Source organism: Kogia breviceps, chromosome 10 (genome assembly GCF_026419965.1).
Source record: "Kogia breviceps isolate mKogBre1 chromosome 10, mKogBre1 haplotype 1, whole genome shotgun sequence".
NCBI classification, from domain to species: domain Eukaryota; kingdom Metazoa; phylum Chordata; class Mammalia; order Artiodactyla; family Physeteridae; genus Kogia; species Kogia breviceps.
Window position 1 is genome coordinate 34,364,303 of NC_081319.1, and position 21,036 is coordinate 34,385,338.

Genomic DNA, 21,036 nt, shown 5'->3' on the forward strand with positions numbered 1-21,036 from the left:
CATGTTCACACTGGGCACCATTTCCTGCTGATGGATCTAAATGAGTCAGTCACCAATGTTAAAGTGATTCTTAGCATGAAGAGTTGATTAAAATTTAATTCATGAAGAGCACAAAACCTTAGTACAGTAGGAGAGGCATAGTCAGCCTGACCTCTTTCCCATTCTGGGTCATGCTATCTTCCCTTTCTGCTGCCAGAGAATGAAATGACTGGACTCTGTCTTGCCTTTTGGACCTTGAAATTCTATGGAAATTCGAAGTATCTTGCCATATTTGCACTTTAAAAAATATTAATGGCAAAAAAAGACCCAAGTGAACTGAAGGATAAAAATAAACTATTTTCAAAGATGGAAGAGATAACGATGACCCTCTAACCTCAGAACTGGAGGCTTTCCTCAGCATAGAGACAAATATAGAAACCACAGAGAAATGTTGAGTTATAAAAAGATATGTATATGTACTGAGTAAAAACAAAATAGAACAAAACAACAAAAAAACACAACACTATAAGCAGAAGTAAATGACAATGACAAACACATGTGAAAGGTGAAGATTATAACTTTCCAAGCAGTAAGTTCTTTAACCAATAAGAAGTGAAGAAAAAACTTGAAAACAAAATTTACAATAAAGGGGGGCTATTGATGGCCAGCACACGTAGTCAAAACATGTTCATCTCCACATGGACGCCAGTGAGCTAATCAGAAAGACAATGTGTAGTCATTTTTTTTGCCTCTGAAATTGAGAAAAATATGCTAAAATGATATCTTGCATGAATACAAAGGAATGAACCCACAAATATTTTCCTGGTACAAACTGTGAGGGGTGATTTAACAGTAAATGTCAAGATAAAAAATGTGCATTCCCTTTGAGCCTATAATCCTGCAGGAATTTATCCTGAGAAAATAATCAGAAAAGATTCCCGCAGGGAAACTTTACTTTCCTTATCTCAGCCCTTCATAATACCGAAAAATTGAAAATAACTTAAAAGTCTACCAATTGCACATTGGTTAAGTCATGATAAATGGTACATTCACATGATAGATACAATTATCAAAGGTGATGAAAGAGATCTATATTCATTGATTTAGAAAAATGTTCACAATATATTGATGAGTGAAAAAAAGAAAGCCCCCAAATCTGCAGGATCTCAAAGAAAAAAAACTTTGTATTAAGTATTTGGAGAATAATGGCAACATAGGTAACAAGATGATAATAGTGTTGATCTCTGGACTGCAAGATCATGGGGGTGATTTTTTTTTCTCTTCTATATTTTCCAAATTTCTGTAACAAATATGTCACTTTTAGAAATAAGAAATATTTTTTTAATTGCAAGCAGCATGCCTTTACACTTATCTTCACCAAGGCATCTGATGCCCGTATCTGACAGATAGCATCCCAAAAGGATCTACATGCCATTGGGTTTGCATAATGTGCCAGCACATGGACCACGTGGGCCTCCTCTTTTTTACCAGCACTGGTATTTTTCGGCACAAAGAGAGATTTGTTTACTACCTACTCTGTCCATTCACCAACTGGGCACAGGCACCATAAACACTGTCATTTCCCAAATGGAAGAAGGTATGGCTTTGAAGAGCGGAGCCTTTAATCAGACAAAACATCTCACTTTGACCTAGTCATTAAACTGACTTCAGAGACAAAGGCCCAAGGCCCTCCATCTGTTTAGTTTGTATAAAGACAGTCAAGTGATGCTGAGCACTGGGGATACCGTGTGTTTATATTAGGAGTAACGAACTGAAAGCCGGGCATCTAATCCTTTCCCTAGCCAGGAGGTACTTCCAACATTTTAAAAGTCTTTTATAAAGAGTAATAGAACTTTATAAGCATATTGGTCCTTTCATCTCCCAGAAAGTATATGCAAGGCATAATTCAGACCTTTACATTAAATCATATTAAGCCTAATTTGGTTCTTCAGTTCAACAAAGAGCCTGGGGGTCTTTAGGAAGTTGTAAGAGTCATAGAAGTTAAAGAACCTGCCGGTTTTATCAAACATGCATCTTTCCCATATGATAATTAATGTGTTGAATGTACTGCCTGGGGGGTTCCTGCTGACATACTGAAGGGTGGGTAGTTCCAGCAACAAAGGGGTGTAAGGGGAAGAGCACACCTAGCTGATTGTCTCCCACTGGATTTCCATATTTCTAGAAGAGCTCATCTTCCTCCTTTTAAATTTCTAGGCAGTGGTCATGCTGAGGCTGCTTTTGGTGAGCCAAGGGTATAGGGCAACTGATGGCCCTCAAGTTGTCAACTGGCTTGCTCCAGGGAACTGACATTTGATTCTTAAACCAGGATGCTTGCTTTCATAATTTTCATATCTGGGATCTCAGATGATAGTCAGGATTCAATTCTTTAAAAATAATTTTAAGGCATAAACCTCGTCAACAGATATATCACATGTGGTTCAGTAGGCATGGGCTCTGGTCATAGCTCTGGCTGTAAATCCCAGCACTCCCATTACCTGGTCTGGGACAAGTAGCTTAGCCTCTCCAAGCCTCAATTTCCTAATCTCTGAGGGGAGGGAGATGGGAATACTCACCCAGCCTACCTCACAGAGTAGAGACAAATGAGATCATGAATGTGGAAATACTTTGTGAACTGTAAAAAGCTAAGTATCATGATGATAGTGCCCAGTTCTGTTGTTTTGCCAGCTTCTTATGCAGTCAGGTAGCTTCAAGTCTCAGAGACTGGAGAGTAGCCATGAATGCATCACATGGATGTTCAGAGCTAAGGCCGGGAGCCCTCAAGAAATGTCTCTGAGTATACTGTAAACCTAAGTCTCACCCATTGTTCGAAGTCATCATTCTCTTTCCAAAGCAGCAAACTCCTAGGACAATGTGCCTTGTTGTATGACCTAGCGTTTTGTTGCAGTAACTACTGGTCAGGTTCACAAAAGCCGGCTGCTCCTCTGGGACAGGGAAATCTTTACAGAGAGATTTTGCTGGCTAATGGGATCTTCTGAAGGGGTCTTAGACAGCGGCCACCCTCCTCTGCCTCCCTTTCCCAGGCTGACTCTACCTCTATCATCATGAAGAGTGGAGAATTAATTGGGCTTATATCATCCCCAAGTTAGCTTAGCTGTTGGAATCATCTCTCTAGTGCACATATTCCCGAACACAAGTGAGGGCTGCCATTTGCTTTTCCGGTGAGGTCATCTTCCCTGTCTACAGCTTTGATTTGTAGCTAACCAGGACTCCATCACAGGCTGCATGGCAGCAGAGAAAATAGCCTTTCATCCAGGAGTGACAGGCCAACTTTAGGCCTTCCTTCCCCTTTCTCCGTTCTGTTCTCTTGGGCTATGATCTCTACTTGGGCTGGACCCTTAAGGCTCAAACATAGGCACCTCTCGGCCCTGAAGTGTTCTTCCCCAAGCTGGCCAGGGAATGCATTTTCCTTTATCGCTCATTTTGAAGCTTCGTTTTGCATGTAGTGTGGCTCACAGAAAGCTTTTCTTTCATTGACAGGGCTGCCTGGGACTCTCAAATAAAAACATAGGATTTGAACAAAAGGGATGGTCTGCCATGGAACCTCTGGTGGCACCATATTCAGAAACCCAAGTGTGCCCAAACAAGGACCTTAAAGCTCATGACAGCAGGAACCTGAAAAGCTCCATGCTGACCTTGCAATTCCAGGTCCCGTGTAGGAGGGGAGATATATTATCTTCCTACTAGGTGCCAAGTTATGCTAATTCATGCTTATCATCTTCACAATTACCCTACCCAGTGGGCACTCTCCATCCTACTTTTGAGGTGGGGAGGTTAAAGCCCAGAGAAGTGAAGCAATTCACCTAAGAACACACAGCCAAGAAATCAAAACCAGATGGGCAGTGCCTCACAACCTCTACCCTATACAGCTCACAGATACTGCTGGGCTGTTCATTTATTCAGTCAGTTCACAGCCACTGAGAACTCTACGCTGGCACACTTCTACCTCCTGGGGTATGTACAGTGCTGAACAAAAGAGAACAGGTTCCTGCAGAAATGAACAAACAACGACACATGCAGACAATTCCAGGTGCTGGCTGGGACTTCAAGGTCTCTACAGTGAGGTGATTTGATAGGAAAAGAATGGCAGTGTGGAGCAACCCCTTCAGCCAAGGTGGTCAAAGGTGCCCCTGAGAGGGAACAGAGATCCAAGCCCAAGGGTGAGAAGTCAGCCATGTCACCGTCTGCAGAAAAAGCCCAGCAAGCGCAGAGGCTCTCAGGATGGACAGGAGCAGACAGAAGGTATGTGGGCCAGCTATGGCAAGCAGGGCCCCAGTGGGAAGCTATATTTGGAAAGGTGAGCAGGGGCTCCACCATGCTCTTGCAGTCTACAATAAGGTGCTTGCTTTTCCAGCGAGGCCCTGGCCATGATCCTCTTCTGAGTGGGATAGGATACCATCTCAGGGTTTGGGGTGGAAGACTTATCTCTTGTTTTAAAGAGGTCATGCTAATCTCGGTAGGTATTATGGCTCTAGGCAGAAAAGAGGAGAATAGGAAGACCAGTAAGAGATTTGGCAAACACCATGACCAAAGATCTTATACCTTATTTATACCTAATTAAATTAATTTCATATTGTGAAATGCTTTTCCTTTTTCGATGGCTATGTGAGTAGGAGAGATTGATAGTTTAAACCAATCAAGGCTTGCTCCTGGAGTTTAGAGTTGCATCAATTCCCCATGAGCAACTTGGCTGACAATGGGAAAGAAGTGGTTTCCCAAGGAGAAATTAGGATATTGTTTTAATAGAAAAAGGTGAATGAATATTGAACAAAAAGATAAACTAGGGGTATGTTATATTAGGAAAGATAGAGATACTACTCTCAAGGAGCTTACGGTATTAAAAAAAAAAAAGCTTTAATGCCAAAGAGCATGGACTAGCTTGTTAAGTGTGTCTAGCTTGTTAATGGCTGTAGCACCAGCACCTAGAAGTTCTTCAATAAAAATGATGGAAAAATTAGAAGACTAGGAAATTACAAAAAATATATATATCAAAAAAGTATTCATAATTCCACAGTCCAAAGATAACCTTACTCTTAAAATGTTGGGATCATACTTTCTTTTTTTTTCTTCCAATGTAAAGATGCTTATAGTTATTTATACTTGGCAATATAATGTTTACTCATACTTTTTACCTTGCTTTTATTTTTCCACTTAATATTATACCATATACATATCTCAAGTGATGAAAATCATTTGAAAACACAATATTTAACAACTGTGTAACATTCAATCATAAGGATTTTGTGTAATTTATTTAAACAATATTTGACTAAGAGGTATTTAGTTTGTTTCTAAAGTTTCACTATGATAAATAATGCTGCAAAGAACACATACCTACTAAATCTGTGTGCGTGTGTGTTTAAGAAATGATGAGTAATAGGTATACTTTTTTGTGAGCATTCACAGCCTTGCCTTCACCGTGAATTCTAAGGTTTTTGCTGTTTGATTTACTTTGCTTGTGAGGATAATGTATAGAGAAAAGAATTTGAAGAAGAGAAGAGCTAAATTAATTTTTTAACAATTTAACTTCTGTAAAAATTAACCTAAAAAAAAGACAAGTGGCTACTCAAGAGGGAAAGTTGGGAGGAGCTGGCTGAAGAATGGTGACATTGGTTTTTAGAGAAGATTTGGGTGTGAGCAGCTAAGGTGATGCATAAGACTTGAGAAGATGGATGCCCAAAGAGGATTCATAGTTTTGTCATGTATTGCATAGTACAATTTCCCCTTTGCCATCTCTCCAAAAGGCTTCAAAAAAGCAACATACTACAATTCAGGGTTTCTGGAGTTGAGCTTATTTTTCTTTTGGAAGCCTGAATTTGACTGGCGATGAGTAAAAGATTAGAAATCACCCTCTCTGGACCCACCTTTTTTTAGTCTGATTTCAGTTTGGTATTGCAGGAAGGGTGAAGAAGGGTCTCCCACTAGCAGAAAATAAAAGTGTGTTGTGTGCTCTTTTGATAAAAACTCTTAACATTTTGGGAAAGCAAATGTCCATGTGAATTTCTTTCCAGGCATTCTGGTGTGGAGGATGGATTTTATTGACGGGTGGCAAACTCTAAACTAGGACATCGTTTGTTTCTTGTAGGTCTCGCTCATCCTGGTTTGGGCCAAGATCAAGAAGGAATGTCGAGAACATATTATGGCTTCCATAGTTGATCTGAACCTGGACTGCACTGCCTTACATACTTGGGTTCAACTATTTTTACTTCTTGGGGACAGTCTGGATGGTTTTGGTAAGAAGAACCACATCAAGGCAGCTTTGCAGAGACTTTTCCAAGAATACAATATGGATATATTTTACCTACTGTTCCCACAGTAAGGATGGAGGAGGAGGGCTATGGGGTAAGTCTCTACCTGCTCTTCAAGGAGCTCAGGAACATCTTATCCTGAGCGTGCAGGTGATGAGGAATACAGCACATGCTCTGAAAAAAAGGGAGCCACAGAGGTACCCTGAAAGAGTTTGCCTTGACTTGTTTTTCTATCATTTCCATCACCTGCTCTCTGGGAAACCCCAACAGACCCCAAAAGCCCAAGGACACCAACATATCCTCCTGCTTTGGGAAAAGGCCAAGCAAGACAATATGCTCAATTTTGCTGCCTAGGACATCTGAGTCATTAGATCTTTTTCTAAAGTAAAACCCAACTAGCAATGTATGCCCCATTCTAATCTGGAACAGCTTCATCTCAAGGCTTCCACTTGAGACAAAATGCTTTGGTGCTCCTGGAGCTCTTAGCCAGGACTGTTCTTCCTGAGACTGCTTCTGAGCCTTGCTTGCCACTAAGTGCTTCTTGTTAAATATGGTAAATGTAGGGCCTCAGAAATGCTTTCCTTGGGGGAGGGAAGAAAAAAGTGTTGTGCACGATAGACAGCTGAGCACACATAATGACTGCCATATGTCAAAGGATTTCAAGCCTTTAAAATGGACTTGGGCAGTACTTTGCTAAGTGTTCCCATAAAACAATGGCTTTTATAGGTTTCTGAGGTCTTAGCAATGGAAAACGGATTCCTGATCTTTGTGTAGCTTGTTTAGTTTTACCATTCCTTTGTTTCAAGGACTTGGGGACTATCTCCCTTTGGCACCAAAGCAGAATCTGATCTGGATCATCCAGTAATGGTCCGTGAGTTACAAGGAAGCATTTTTCTCATGATATTCCCAATTTTAGTTAGCCTTTAAAATGTAGAGAAAATTGCCCTTTTAAGTAAACCTTAGAGCCCTGGGAGAAAGGTTGATGAAAATTCATGAGCAAATGAACCGTTTATCTGGCTTCCCATGTCTCTTTTCTCCTTCAGTGGGAAAATGAAGTGATTAATTTGACAATAAGGCAAAAATCCTTAGGTAGGGAGAATGTACATAAATTAATAACTTCCTTTGTATCTAATTCTTAATCCTGAAAAATTCCTCATGAAGGCTTCCCCACAATCTAAAATGTCTCAGTTGGCTTCTGTATCTTAGAAAGAAGCAAAGCTTCCTTCAATGGCCCCAAGAAGAGGTTTAAGTTCTTCAGATCGGGGAAACTGGGCACACAGAGTGCCTCCAAGCTCTCTCCACATACCTCTTTGCACATTGTAAAGTGCTGCTTTCCACCTAACAAAGACTAAGACAGGTTTTTTGTGTGTAAAGGAGAATCGACAAAGTCCTTGTTCTCCTGAAACTTATGTCCTGGACTCAGAGACAGAAATCAGAAAGTAGACAAGTCAGATCTCTATCTCCTTTATTAAGTGCTATTAAGGAGATAAACAGAAGCTTGTGTAAAAAGGTGATTAAAGGGTGAAGTGGAGTGGTCAGTGGAGGTCCCTTCCAGAAGCTCATATTGAACTGACACCCGAAAAGTGAGTTAGCCATGGGAGCAAACTCTAGATAATATTAAAGGATTCAAGGTACCTGAGCCCAGAATGGATCTTTGTGTCTGATATTTGGAAAATCAGATGCCAATAATGGAAATTTGCATCATGAGAGGTGTCAAAATTAAGAGTTTGCATACGGAGCAAAGGCATAGCACAAAAATACCATTTAAAATTGTCCCCTCTCATACAGCTCTCTCTGTTTAACATCAGTTCCTGTCCCAACCCAATGGGTCAACATCATTCTTGGTCTGTCTCATGTTGATTGTGTAATGTAAACACTGGGCAACATAAAGCTAATACAAGGCAAATTGATTGCAAAATGAAATTTCAAACTTTGCAAAGGATGCAAAATTTCTTGGAGTCCTGGCAAGTTGAAGAATCAAGTTAGCTATACCCAAAGCCATGGACCAAGGAGGATTGGGCAGAGTTAAACCAAAAGAGAAAATCAACCACATTGAGGATGTAATTGGAGCATTAAATGAGAATGATTTGAATATCAAACAGAAAGAGAAATCAGAAAATTTGTAAAACCCTTGAATAATTTTGAAAGAGATACACACTTTATGACAGTGTTACACAAGTTCAAGAAAAGTTGAATTTTTCTATTATACAATTCTGTCAGAACTGAAAAAAAATACCCAATTCATATTATATATTTTCTAAGAGGGTAGAGTTTTAATCTTGCCCTCTATTTTGATCTATTTTGTTAAACATGAAATAAAATAAGCTTCTTTTCATGATTGCTATCTTTGTTTCAAAGCCTCAAGTAACTTTTTTTACAGTTTATTTTCAAAATTTAGCCCCTATTTTTGATGGATTTATGTTAAGTAGTATTTTTCCAGCATCAATTATCTTCAGATAATGAAGACCTGTGCACACAGTTAGGAATGTGCTGTCTCTGCATATTAAGATGACAGCTCTGTGTCACTCACCAATGCCCAAGTACCTTGAGTTACTTCTCAAAGAAGGAGATGACTTCCCTAAATATTCATATTCTCCTCTGATCCTTCACCCTGTGTGCGGAGCTGTCTGGGAAGAAAGCTGGGTCTAAGATCCACTGGCTTCAGCCAAGTGAGTTAATCCGCCATAGTCCAACCAGCAAAGGAAAGCACTTACCCCCAAGGGAGGGATATTTCTGCTTAGCAAGAGCTTTCAGAAACTACATTTAAAATGTCCTTGTCCTAGGAATTTTCAGATGTCTGGATAACATTGTAAAGACTTCCCAGATAGAAGATATACCCCATTCAGGAATGACAAGTATGATACAAGTACTTGAAATTCCTTCCCACACTGCCTTTGAGAATGTCTGTGGACACCTCTTCAGAAACTTCCACAGGCAGAGCCAAGAGCTTAGAACATGATGTCCAAGAGACTTGAGACCAAATCCAAGTTTCTCTCCTTCCTACTTGTGTGATCTTGGACAAATAGACTTACCATCTCATTTATCTCAGCTATGCAGTTGGGCATAGCAACACTAACCCCCTTATAAGGCTGACGTAAGAATTAAGGTGGACAGTGCATAGAGTGCTTAGCATTCTGCCTGGTCGGGGTAAGTCCACAATACATGTTCTCTAGTGGTACTAAAGCAACAATATCTGGAAAGAAGTTACACCTGATAATTCTAAACTCAGTATCACATTTTGAAAAGTGAAGGCATAAAACCCCTGTAAGGATTTTATGCTCACAGTAGCTTCTTCTCAGCTTATATTGCAGATCACGGAGCACGTTATGTACCAAAGCAATGCATTTCAACTTTATCCCATAGGTTAGAAAAGTTTTAATTAATGGTAAAAAAAAAACCCCACCTAATTTTAATAATAAGATCAGCTAACATTTACTGAATGCTTATTATATCCCAGCCACTGTTTATAGCATTTCACAGATAATAATTCATTTAATTCTCACACAACCCTATGAAGCAGGGACTGTTATCATTCCCTATTTTACATATGAGAAATTGAGAAACAGAGGTTAAATGGAAGAGCCAGGATTTGAAGTAAGAAAGTATGATTTCAGAGACAGTGATGGTAACCATTAGTATCCCATGGGAGTATCATAATTGTTTTTGCATTTAGAAGGGCCAAACTGGAAGGCAAGGACATGGATTTGGCTTTTGAAAGAGTCCAGAAAAGACATGATGAAAACACGATCCAGACTTTGATAGTAGATGATCAGGATTTCAAACACCTGGCTGCAAGCAGAAATGAAACATTACTTGGTGCATGAGAGGACCTGAGGTGGGTGATAAGAAAGAAGATTTAAGAAGTTACTTTCCGCCTTGGTTGACCAGTTGGCTGAATAGAAAAGACTTACAAAGAAGTAGATCTGGGATAAGAGAAAAGAGGATACAAAGTTCAGTTATGGACTGCACACAAGAGGTCTGAAATTCTTGGAAGCATCCACAGAGAAACGTGGAAGCATTTTGTAAGCCAGACAGATGCCAGAAATTTAAGAGAGGAAGCAACATAGTTTACCATTAAAAAAAAAATCAAGACAACCCAGAGATTGTGAGAAAATATTTGCAAATTATGTATCTGAGAAGGGATTTGTACCCAGGATATATAAAGTACTGCTACAATTCAACAATGAAAAGAAAAATAGTACAATTTAAAAAATGAGCAAAGGATCTGAATACACATTTCTCCAAAGAAAATATACAAATGGCCAATAGACGCATGAAAAGATGCTCAACATCATTAGCCATCAGGGAACTGCAAATCAAAGCCACCATGAGATACTATTTCACATCTACTAGAATGGCTACAATAATAATTTTAAAAGATAATAAGAAGTATTGGCAAGGATATGGAGAAACTGGATTACTCATACAATGCTGGTGGGAATGTAAAATAGTGCAGCCACTTTGAAAAACAGTTTGGCAGTCCCTCAAAATGTTAAATGTGGTATTACTATATGATCTAGCAATTCCACTCCTAAGTATCTACCCAAGAAAAATGAAAATATATGTCCACACAAAAATTATATACAAATGTCCATAGCAGCACTGTTCATCATAGCCAAAATGCAGAAAAGACCCAAATGTCCATGAACAGATGAATAAATAAATGTGGCCAAGTCACATCTGGAATATCATTCACCAATAGAAAGGAAAGAAGTACTGACACAGGCTATGACATTAATGAACCTCAGAAACTTTATGCTAAGTGAAAGAAGCCAGACACAAAAGATCACATATGATTCCATTTATATGAGATGATCATAAAAGACAAATATATAGAGACAAAAAGTAGACTAGTGGGAACCTAGGGATGGGTCAGAAAGAGGAGAAAATGGAAGTGACTGCTAATGAGTCTGGGATTTCCTTTGGGGTGATTTGATTGTAGTGATGATTGCACAACACTGTGAATATACAAAGAACTATTGAATTGTACACTTTATATGGGTGAATTGTATGGTATGTGAATTATATTTCAATTAAGTTGTTTACAAAAATTAATTGAGTCCAACAGTAGAACTAAATACAGCATCTACATCTCTAACTGAATTATGGTGTTTAGACATAGAAGTTTAATTGACACATCAAGGGCAAATTTTATTTCATCTTTTTTTCCTCCTTTCTCTATTATCACCTACCACCAATGTTTCATTTTCAGCAATGGGTATGCTGAGTTCCACCCTATAGTTTTTCCAAATAAATTCTTTAAAAGATTCATGAATGATATGTATGATTACAGAAAAAGCTCCAACTCTCGTAAGTTGCTGGCAACCAGAAAGCAAATAAGTCAAATTAATTTTAAACTGGCAACTTCAAATATTTACAAAGTCCGTCTAATTCCCATCGTGTCTGAAAGTGGTGTTCTGAAGGACTTACTGAGTCATGATTGCATAATGGATCCAAGTGTTAGGTTACTGGTAACTGGAAAGGACTCAACTCGAATTAATTCTAAACCCATAATCTTATGAGTTTACAAACAAAGGTTGCACTTTAATTCTGGCGTGTTTAGACATTTTCTTCCAAAGGCCTTGTCCTTTCAAGAATAGCAGCACCTTGCACCTTCCCCACAGCAGCTGATTTTCTATCATCAGATCTTAGAATAATTTCATTCTTTCTAAAACCAAAAGCAGTTCTAGTTCCAAACTGCAATTCATTAGGGGAGGTTCCATGGTGTTTGTCAGGCTTTGTGCCACTTGCTTTCACCCAAATGGGTTTCATATGCTTCCATGGGGCAATGGTCTGCATTCACTTAAGATGTCTACCACATGGTTGGGAATTTTTATTTGAGATTTGAAAAGGGAGCAATGAGAGGTTCAGACAAGGCCCTCTCTGCTTGTACTTGTGTCTGTGGGTAGCCTGGACGGGAAGCACAAGAGCTGGTTCTGGTTGTTAGTAAAATTCATTTTGATTGTATAAGATCTATACCATGACTTTGAATAACGAATGATATTAGTGTGTGCTTCCTGTGTGCCAGGAATCATCTTTACACTTGACCTACATGAAAACATTTACTCCCAATAATTATCTTGTAAGGAGGTCTTTTATTTCCCTGTTTACAGGTGAGAAGATTACATTTCAGACATGTTAAGAAACTGACTCAAAGCTACCCAGTTTACTATCTTTCTATTCACCCATCAAGCCAACTTATATTTTTATGCACTTTGAAGTAAGTTGGTGATATCAGTGCACCTCCAGTGAAAAAAATAAGCAAAGTGACACAACTTGACCTGTCTTCTCTGAGGAGAATGGATCCAGGGGTAGGAGGTGGGCAGTGAAGGGCAGCACAGAGACCTCTGAGTAGGCTACTTCATTCGTTGTATGAAGAGAGTCTCACGGCTTGTACTAAGGTTAGTGGTAAAGATAAAATATTGTTGAAAGGTTTTGAGTATGTTTTGAAGGGATAGTCAGCAGGACTTCCTAGGGGATTGGAAGAGAGGAGTCAAAGGTGGTTCATAAGCATTTGGATTATGCCACTGGGCCATGGTGGTGGGGACAGTGAGGCTGTTTACCAAGATGAGAAAAGAGGGAGTAGCAGGACTGGAGGATAAAATACAGAGATCTATTTGGGGCATATCAAGATTGAGATGCCTCTAATACATCCAAGTGGGATGTAAAATTAAAATAGAACAGTCTGTAGGTTAAGCTATACAAATACCTTTTTTTGTCAAGTTTACAGCCGGTACAAAATGACTCAATCACAGAGAGCCCATCGTAAGTAGTACTGTCTGAGAACTACCAACATTAGAGATAAGGTATAATTTAGGATAGAATGGTATAAAGTTGTGGACAAAAGAAAAGAGTTAAAATTACCATTAATAGTATTAAAACAGAAGAAAGTAGCAGAGATCAATGCAGCATAGGATAAGATGGTAGCTTTGCTTTACAAAATTGGTTCAAATAGTTGATGGCATATTATATAGTAATATTATTTCTAAGTAGCTTAGTAGTAGTATTATTACCAGAATGAGTATGCAGTATTAACATAATAGTAAAAATAATTAAAATAGTAGTAACTAATAATTATTGAATTCACCACATCTTGTGCAATTAGAAGTATTTCTCATTTAGATATGTCTCATTTAAACCTCAGGACAATACTGTGAGTTGGGTTCTGTGATTAGCTCCATCATATAGTTGAGAAACTTGAGACTTACAACTACCAGGTACTTAGAGCAAAATTACGTAAGGATTAAGCTGTGAAGCTGTGACTCAAACTTATGTTTGACTCTGTCTGACTTCAAAGATCGTGCCTTATGTAATGGTCATGTATTCGTCTTGGTAGCGTCAGAGTAGTGTGTTAAATGCGACATACTGTAGTTACAGCAACACTAAAACTAATACTAATGAAAGCTAAAATAATATATGATACTCATATAAAACTACAAATTACAAATATTAGGACTCTCATGATATGTGTGGTCTTTTCAGAATTCTGTTTTATTACTGTGCTAAACCAAAATGCATTATGGTATATCAATTTTGTGAATACTTAAAATTTAAGTGTCAGACTGGTTGCGTACTTCTGCTAAAATTATAAATATCACACACTCGTTATTGTAGTGGCAGAATTGCTTCAAGTTGGAAGCCAGTGTGACATAGCTTAGCAATAATATCATAACAATGCTAAAATTATAGGACTATCATGTGGAGTAGTGCAGCAAAGGGATTACTTTCAATATCAGAGCTGGCATAGAACCCAAGTGATTCTTAAGTGTGTTGGGCAAATTGCAAGCTTTTAGTGATGTGAAATGAGGAAGTCACAGACCATAGTCCTGCCTTTGAGGAGCAGTGATGCTTCTTTAACTATTTTACTGAAAACTTGCAGTCGCAATGGTGGTTTTCTAGGCATAAGATATAGTACTGTATAGACCACTAGGCTCCCTATTAGCACTTTTGCTGTTTCGACTAAAACTGCAGGCTGCACTGGCACAGTAGCATTGTTCTCATAACTAGAAGAAAGGTAGGACTACAGACAAGGGAGGGCAGCGTTATTGTTAGAAAAAGTACAATATGTAGAGCGTAATTGTGTTATTGCGACTGAAATGATAGTAGAGTGGTCATTGGCGCACCATACTGTGGAATAATAATATTGCCAAATTTTCTGTTAAGACAGTACATGGGATAATACAGTAGCAGTGCTGGTGCCGGCATTACTGACAGTGTAATTGATAAGTAACGTTGACAAGGTGGCAAAGTAAATAGGGCTTTGTCCATCACTGCCTGTGTGACTTGGTCAAGTCCTGTAATCTCTGAACCTCACACCTGTCATCTCCAACATGCCCCTTCTCATGGCTTGTGTGCACTCTTACTGTGAGGATTATGTGACATAATTATTGTGAAGTGCTTTTCACAGTCAGCACTCAATAAATGCTCCCCTCTCTACCCCAAGTTTATTGCTATAGCTTGGAGAGTATGTGGTAGCATAATGCAATAGCACATTTAAGGACAATCTAGAGTTATTCATAAATATAAGAAGAGTATGACTATAATTTAGGACTCTTCTTGATGCTACAGTTAGTAGTGCATATCATGTTGCTGTGACAATATCTTACTGAGAAGGTGCCACTCAAATATTTATCTCTAATCACTGGTTTACTGTTAGCCATTAAGAGCCAGGGTAATTACAATATGGTGTCATTTGGTATAGGATTTTGTGGTAGGATTTTTGTTAACAAGATTCTTGGTAGCCTAACATCATGGGATACAGCAGAATGACACACAATATTATAGTTTAGGGCCACACAGTACAGCATAGGCTGAGGGAAGTAACTGGTTTAAGACAGTCAATGCTGGCAGCAGCAATGTGATTTTATGTTTCACTTTATTACATATAATTGTGGGAACAGAAATGATAATATACTGTGCTGAACTACACTATGTCAGCCTACACCCTCACCTTACAATTTGAGTAGCAGTAATGCTAGCACTCTATAGTGAGTTATGCTCTTTATTTATGTTTGTAGTTACATACATATAAAGGCATTAGATTATACTAGGGTACTTACAGTGTCTCAAAAAGTACTAGTTTGTGTGATGTTAAAGTAAAAATCGTGTGGTCATATTTGTACTGTAGAAGCTCTCATACTGATAGTGCTGACACAATTCTAGCAGGCATGCCTGTAAGTTGCAAGGATATTCCTAATTTATCACGTAATGAGAGCCTTAAAAATTGTCAGCGGCAATCTTCTAAATCAAGGGGTTGACCAATATGGCCCACGTGTCAAATCTGGCCCACTGCCTACAGTTTTCAGGCTAAGAGTGGTGTTTACATATTTAAATACTTGAATAAACCTCTAAATAATATTTTGCAACATGTGAAAATATATGAAATTCAAATTTCAGTGCGCTTAAAGAAAGTTTTAATGGAACACAGGGGCTCTCGTGCCACGGTGGCAGAGTTCAATAGTTGCAACAGAGGCAGACGACACGGCCCACAATGTCTAAAATATTCACTCTGGCCCTTTATAGAAAAAGCTTGCTGACTCCTGGTTTAAACCATCCTGCATTACCTATTATGTGTATATGAGTAGGAAGGAATGTATTTTTAATATACTACAGATATAGCCACAGTGTCATATTATTCTGCTGTTTCTAACCATATTTTACAAAAATATCACTATAATCTACTATTGTATATTGCCTTCAGTGTGTCCAAATGCTGCTGAATTAGAGTATCCTAAACTAGAAAGTATTGCCATCCTGACTTCCTACCTATCCAAGGGGACTGGGGTCTGCTGCCATGTGGGACTATAGTACATTGTACTGATACATATGCATATGGTATATAGTATTGTAATGGTTAAGGGGGAAAGGTGTGGCATAAGGCCTTGCCTCTTACTGGCTCTAGCAATTTGGGTAACTTGCTTATTGAGCCTCAGTTTCATCATCAGTGAAATGGGAATAATAGCAGATGTAGGAAATGATGACGGAAAGTTCTCTGCATAGTAACTTGTAAATAGAAGGTTTTGATAAATGGTATCGTGGGGGTGGTTTATTTATTCATTCAGCAAACACTTCCTGGGTATCACTGAAGTTGAGGAGCAATTCTCAGCATTGGGAATCCAGAAGTGAACAAGACAGTTGAGCTCCCTCCTACAGGTGTGGGGAGGGGAGACTGAGAGTGAACGGGAAAATGCCAGTGCCCCATGAGTACCTTGCTCTGAAGCAAACAGCAGGCAGTGACCGAGGATTCCCAGGTGTTCAGTGGAAGACTGCTGAGGCCTGGAGGACAAGAAGGACCCCATCATCTGAGTATTTTAAGATATGGTATACCTAGATTGCTACTGAATTGAACCTGTACTTTAGTATCTTAAACTATGTAAAGAATTCCTAGCATTGGTGGAGCAAACGTGCACAATTTAGATACCATGTGGCAATGCAGAAGGTCTGTGGCATCTATTGGTAAAGACAAAAGCTTATCGATTGCTAAAGAATTAGAGCAGGGTTTCTCAACTTTAGCTCTATTGAAATGCTCGGCTAAATCATTCTTTGTTGTGTGGTCTGTCCCAGGATTTGGAGGATGTTTAACAGCATCCCTGGCCTCTACCCACTAGATGCCAGTAGCACCTCCTCTTGTCTCAAATTGTGACAACCAAAAAAATGTTTCCAGATATTGCCAAATGTTCCCAAGTGGGCAAAGTTGCCCAGGACTTATAATCACGGGATTAGGGGAAATGATGCCTGCAAAGTCCCCAGCAGGAATTACAGCTGCTACAAGCTGGATATATAAGACAAAGTCACATGAGTAGAAATGCCCCCAACAGGCTCCCCAGCATATATGTGCCAATTAGAGGCATCTTCACAAAGCTCCCAAATTGCAGACACTGCAAATGGCCCTCAAGGGTCTGCTAAATTATTTCGACCTCTAATATTGATAGTAATAAAACTGTGCTCTTCTGCCTATGATTTTAATATTTTACTAAACTATACAGTCTCTTATAACAAGAGAAGTATTATCCCCAGTAGTGCTGTACTTCTCATAATTTGAATAATAATGCTACATTTCCTTATTTTAAAACCACTTCAGACATTAGTTTTTACCACTGCCATTACTATCTTATTTTAGTGTCCTATGTCATCTTAATCTAATGAATAGATAGCATATGGAGTTGCCCTGTTGTTAATTTTAGGACAGATAAAGGTATCACACCATTATTCTTGTCTATGCTGTGTTTTATTAATCTACCTTCAATAAATATTGCAATTGTTCTATATTTTTATGAATTTTCACACATGTGAAAGCTTTCTACATTTTAGGAAGAATATTGCTAGATTGTTACACTATGATTAGCTCTAGGTGCCTTCTGAATCTGTTACCAATTACATTAAATGTCAAAGCTTATAATTTTAATAACTAATTGTGCCATATAATGCTATGTTAAATTGTATCACTTTATAGTTTATCTTAATTATAAGCAGCAAACCAAACATTTTAATAAAATGTTCTGTGATAGGATACCTTCGGATAGGATTGGCATCCATCATTAATACTGCAAATAGAAGTCTTCAAAAATTAGCAATGGCAGGATAATAGAGAATATGGTATTACTCCTTGCTCTCTGCAGTAATGCGGATACTCCCACATGGCACTATACCACAGGGGTATGTATACACAGTCACCCCCTTACGTTGGTAGCACAGCTCTTACTACTACTATCTCTTGCTTACTTGCTTAAATGTTTATTGAGGGTCTGCTCTGAGCCGGACAGTCTACTCTTCTCTCCTTGGAGATGAGAATATAGCAGTGAGAAAATAAAAAAACAGCAAACAAAATCCTTGCTTCTTGGTGTTTATATTCACCTAGGGAGAGACAAACAATAAACAAATCCAATGGTGATAACTGCTATGCTGGAATATCAAGCAGGGAAGAGAGAAGGGTGGAGGGGTGTGGAAGTTACAACCGTAAACAAGGAGGTCAGGGTGGACTGCCAAAGAAGGAAGGACTTGAAGCAGGTAAGGGACGAAGGCATGCAGATATCTGGGGGAAAGTGTATCTCACAAAGAAGGAATAGCAAATGAAAAGGCCCTGAGGCAGGTGCCCACTTAGCATGCTTGAGGAGCAGGAAGACCTTGTGGGTTGGAGGAATAGTAATTTAAAGAAGTATAACAATGTAGTATTGTTATTCCTATAAATGCTGGAATCATTTTAGTATAAAATAGTATAACATCAGTTTTTCTAAAATATCAACAGATAATGTGGCTTTTGTTAAGAGTTTAAGTTGATTTCTCCACATGACTTTTAGATGTCTGTCTTCTAAAGAAAGGCATCCTCGTTTCTACCTAGGCATAGAAATTATTCCACTTGGAATGGTTATTTGGTAATCATGATCCAATGGACGCTGTTTTCTTTGGTTCAGAAATTTAGAAATGCTTACAGGTCTGGGTAGTTTCATATTCTGTTATATATAAGACCAAATTTCATCTCTTGTTTATGAGGAAAGCCAGAAGCCATATTCTCAAGCAATAAGGTTGAGAGTCATTTGTAGTCATTGTTCTTTTCCTCCTTCAAGTCTTCTCGGAACGAATTCCTAGGATTTATGACTTTATTTCTGTTCCCAAATAGTTCAACACTTTAATATTATGGAAGCTTGTGTTCTCATCCAAATGATGATTTCTACTGAAGTTTTGTTCAACAAAATTCAGAGCTCTGTGTAATAAATTCTTCTGATGTAGATGATATTTTGATTTACTTCTGTAAATATTTTTATAACTGAGAGTGGAGCATCTAAACAGTTGTTAAATACTTGACTAGAATCTGCTTTAGAGTAAAGTCTCTGCCAACAACCATCCTTTCTTGCTGTCTGGAATGGGTGACTTTTTCATGTACTTTCCATTCTGTATTCTCAGCAGTAAAATGATAATAAAACCCAAACCAGGAGATTATGATTTTAATATACTTTATTTAAAAAGTACACAGTTTTAAATTGGTTTCAATGGGTTTCAAGCAGAAGGGACGCTGCCCACTTGCAGTCCCGTTTCTGATGAAGGATGATAACAATGTAGCAAACTCACATTTGCATGACTGGCAAAGTAAAAAGATAACTTTTTTGTCAACTTATCTCTAAGAGTTTATATCACGCACAGTTTAATATCATGAGATGCTGATGGTTGGACTACATTTCATGTCTCCTATGTCGCACCATATTTTGGCTCACAGTTTATCCATACTTTAGCATGCCAAGAGAACATCTCCATCAGTGTCACCTTGAGAAGAGCATCAAAAGCAGAGGGAGCAGGATAAGGACCATCTTGGCCTGGAGATTCGGCGCACCCCCACACTCCCTCGCATTCTCCTACAGGGAAAGGCAGGGTTGGTTAGAGCTGAGGTGGATCCCAAGATGCCTTAAACTTCCCAAGGTATGTGGAGTCCCCAGATCCCTCCCTGCTCTCCAGTGTATGAACAAAATCATTTGGAACCTAGATAATGCCAGGAAATGGACTTGTCTACATTTCATCACGTTAGTAATGAGAATCTCTGATTTCACTTGTCAATGTGTAAAGTATTCAAAATGACTCTTTGTATACTATTATGCAGAACATTCAAGAGGCAAAGGGCTGTTGGTAGAGAAGTCTCTTGTGATTATTTTATAAAAGCAAAATACTGACCTTCTTAGTAAAACATCACATCTCAGGGGGCTGATCATTTCAGATACTTGGCTATGGAAGGTTTTGTGTGTGTCTTCTTTTTAATTTGGGGGAAGGAAGGCTCTGTTTTACAAAACTCAAATCATATTATTTATTCCTTTCTGTACCATGATTTTTATCCACTAATTGATGGAAATTTCTCTATCTCCATTATTCTAGGTCTATTTTATTCAGTTCTTTTTTCTTCTTATTGATGGTCATTCATCTTCTCATCTGTTCTCTACTGCTACAAAGAGTGCTGAATATAGCTCCTTACCAAACAATGATACTTGCTCCTGCCTTGGCCTTAGGTAAAGATGCCCAGGAGTGACAGTGCAGAGCTAAAGGGTATTTTTGCTTTTGATGACTAATGCTAGATATTTCATTGGTACCTGTATTTTCTGATCACCCAGTAAATTGTATCTTTCATGTCCTCGGTTTATTTTTATATGCAGTTGTTTGACTTATCAATTTAAAGAGCTCTTTATGCTTTGATTTATAAATATTTTTTTCAAGTTCTATAAACTGGATACTTATATGTTTTACGATCAAAAAGTTATAATTTTTATATAGTTAAATAAATCTGTTTTTCTTCTATAACTCTTTGGTCTTGGATAAGAAGGTCTCTCCAATCCTTAGAATTTCTTATTTATTTATTTATTTTTAAAATTTTATTGAAGTATAATTGATTTACGATGTTGTGTAAATTTCTGTTGTACAGCAAAATGATTCAGATACATATATATTATACATTATATATATTATATAATATAGATATATTTTTTTTTTCCATTTTCTTTTCCTTTATGGTTAATCTCAGGATATTGAATATAGTTCCCTGTGCTATACAGTAGGACCTTGTTATTTATCCATTCTAGACATAATAGTTTGCATCTGTTAATCCCAAACTCCCAATCCTTCCCCCACACCCTTAGCAACCACCAATGTGTTCTCTATATCTGTGAGTCTGTTTCTGTTTCATACATATGTTCATTTGTGTCGTATTTTAGATTCCACTTATACTTGATAGATTCCACATATAAATGATATCATATGGTATTTGTCTTTCTCTTTCTGATTTACTTTGAATAGTATGATAATCTCTGGGTTCATC

General features: G+C 38.3%; 1 protein-coding gene and 1 long non-coding RNA gene across 5 annotated transcripts in view; both read right to left on the reverse strand.

Moving 5' to 3' along the window:
* The window catches only part of LOC136794982 (uncharacterized), a 147,793-nt gene extending 129,695 nt beyond the window's left edge, over positions 1–18,098 (reverse strand). Inside the window, exons 1-2 of the long non-coding RNA XR_010842529.1 lie at positions 17,967–18,098; positions 16,453–16,520 (exon numbers count right to left, since the gene is read on the reverse strand). This is a non-coding gene — a long non-coding RNA (uncharacterized lncRNA). The remainder of the gene's footprint in view (positions 1–16,452; positions 16,521–17,966) is intronic.
* A 1,080-nt stretch (positions 18,099–19,178) lies between these two features.
* The window catches only part of CACNA2D3 (calcium voltage-gated channel auxiliary subunit alpha2delta 3), an 808,785-nt gene continuing 806,927 nt past the window's right edge, over positions 19,179–21,036 (reverse strand). For all 4 annotated transcript variants that reach the window (XM_067043906.1, XM_067043907.1, XM_067043905.1 and 1 more), the window contains one exon: positions 19,179–19,591. In XM_067043906.1, coding sequence (XP_066900007.1) covers positions 19,499–19,591 — 93 coding nt within the window. In that variant the 3' untranslated portion in view covers positions 19,179–19,498. The remainder of the gene's footprint in view (positions 19,592–21,036) is intronic.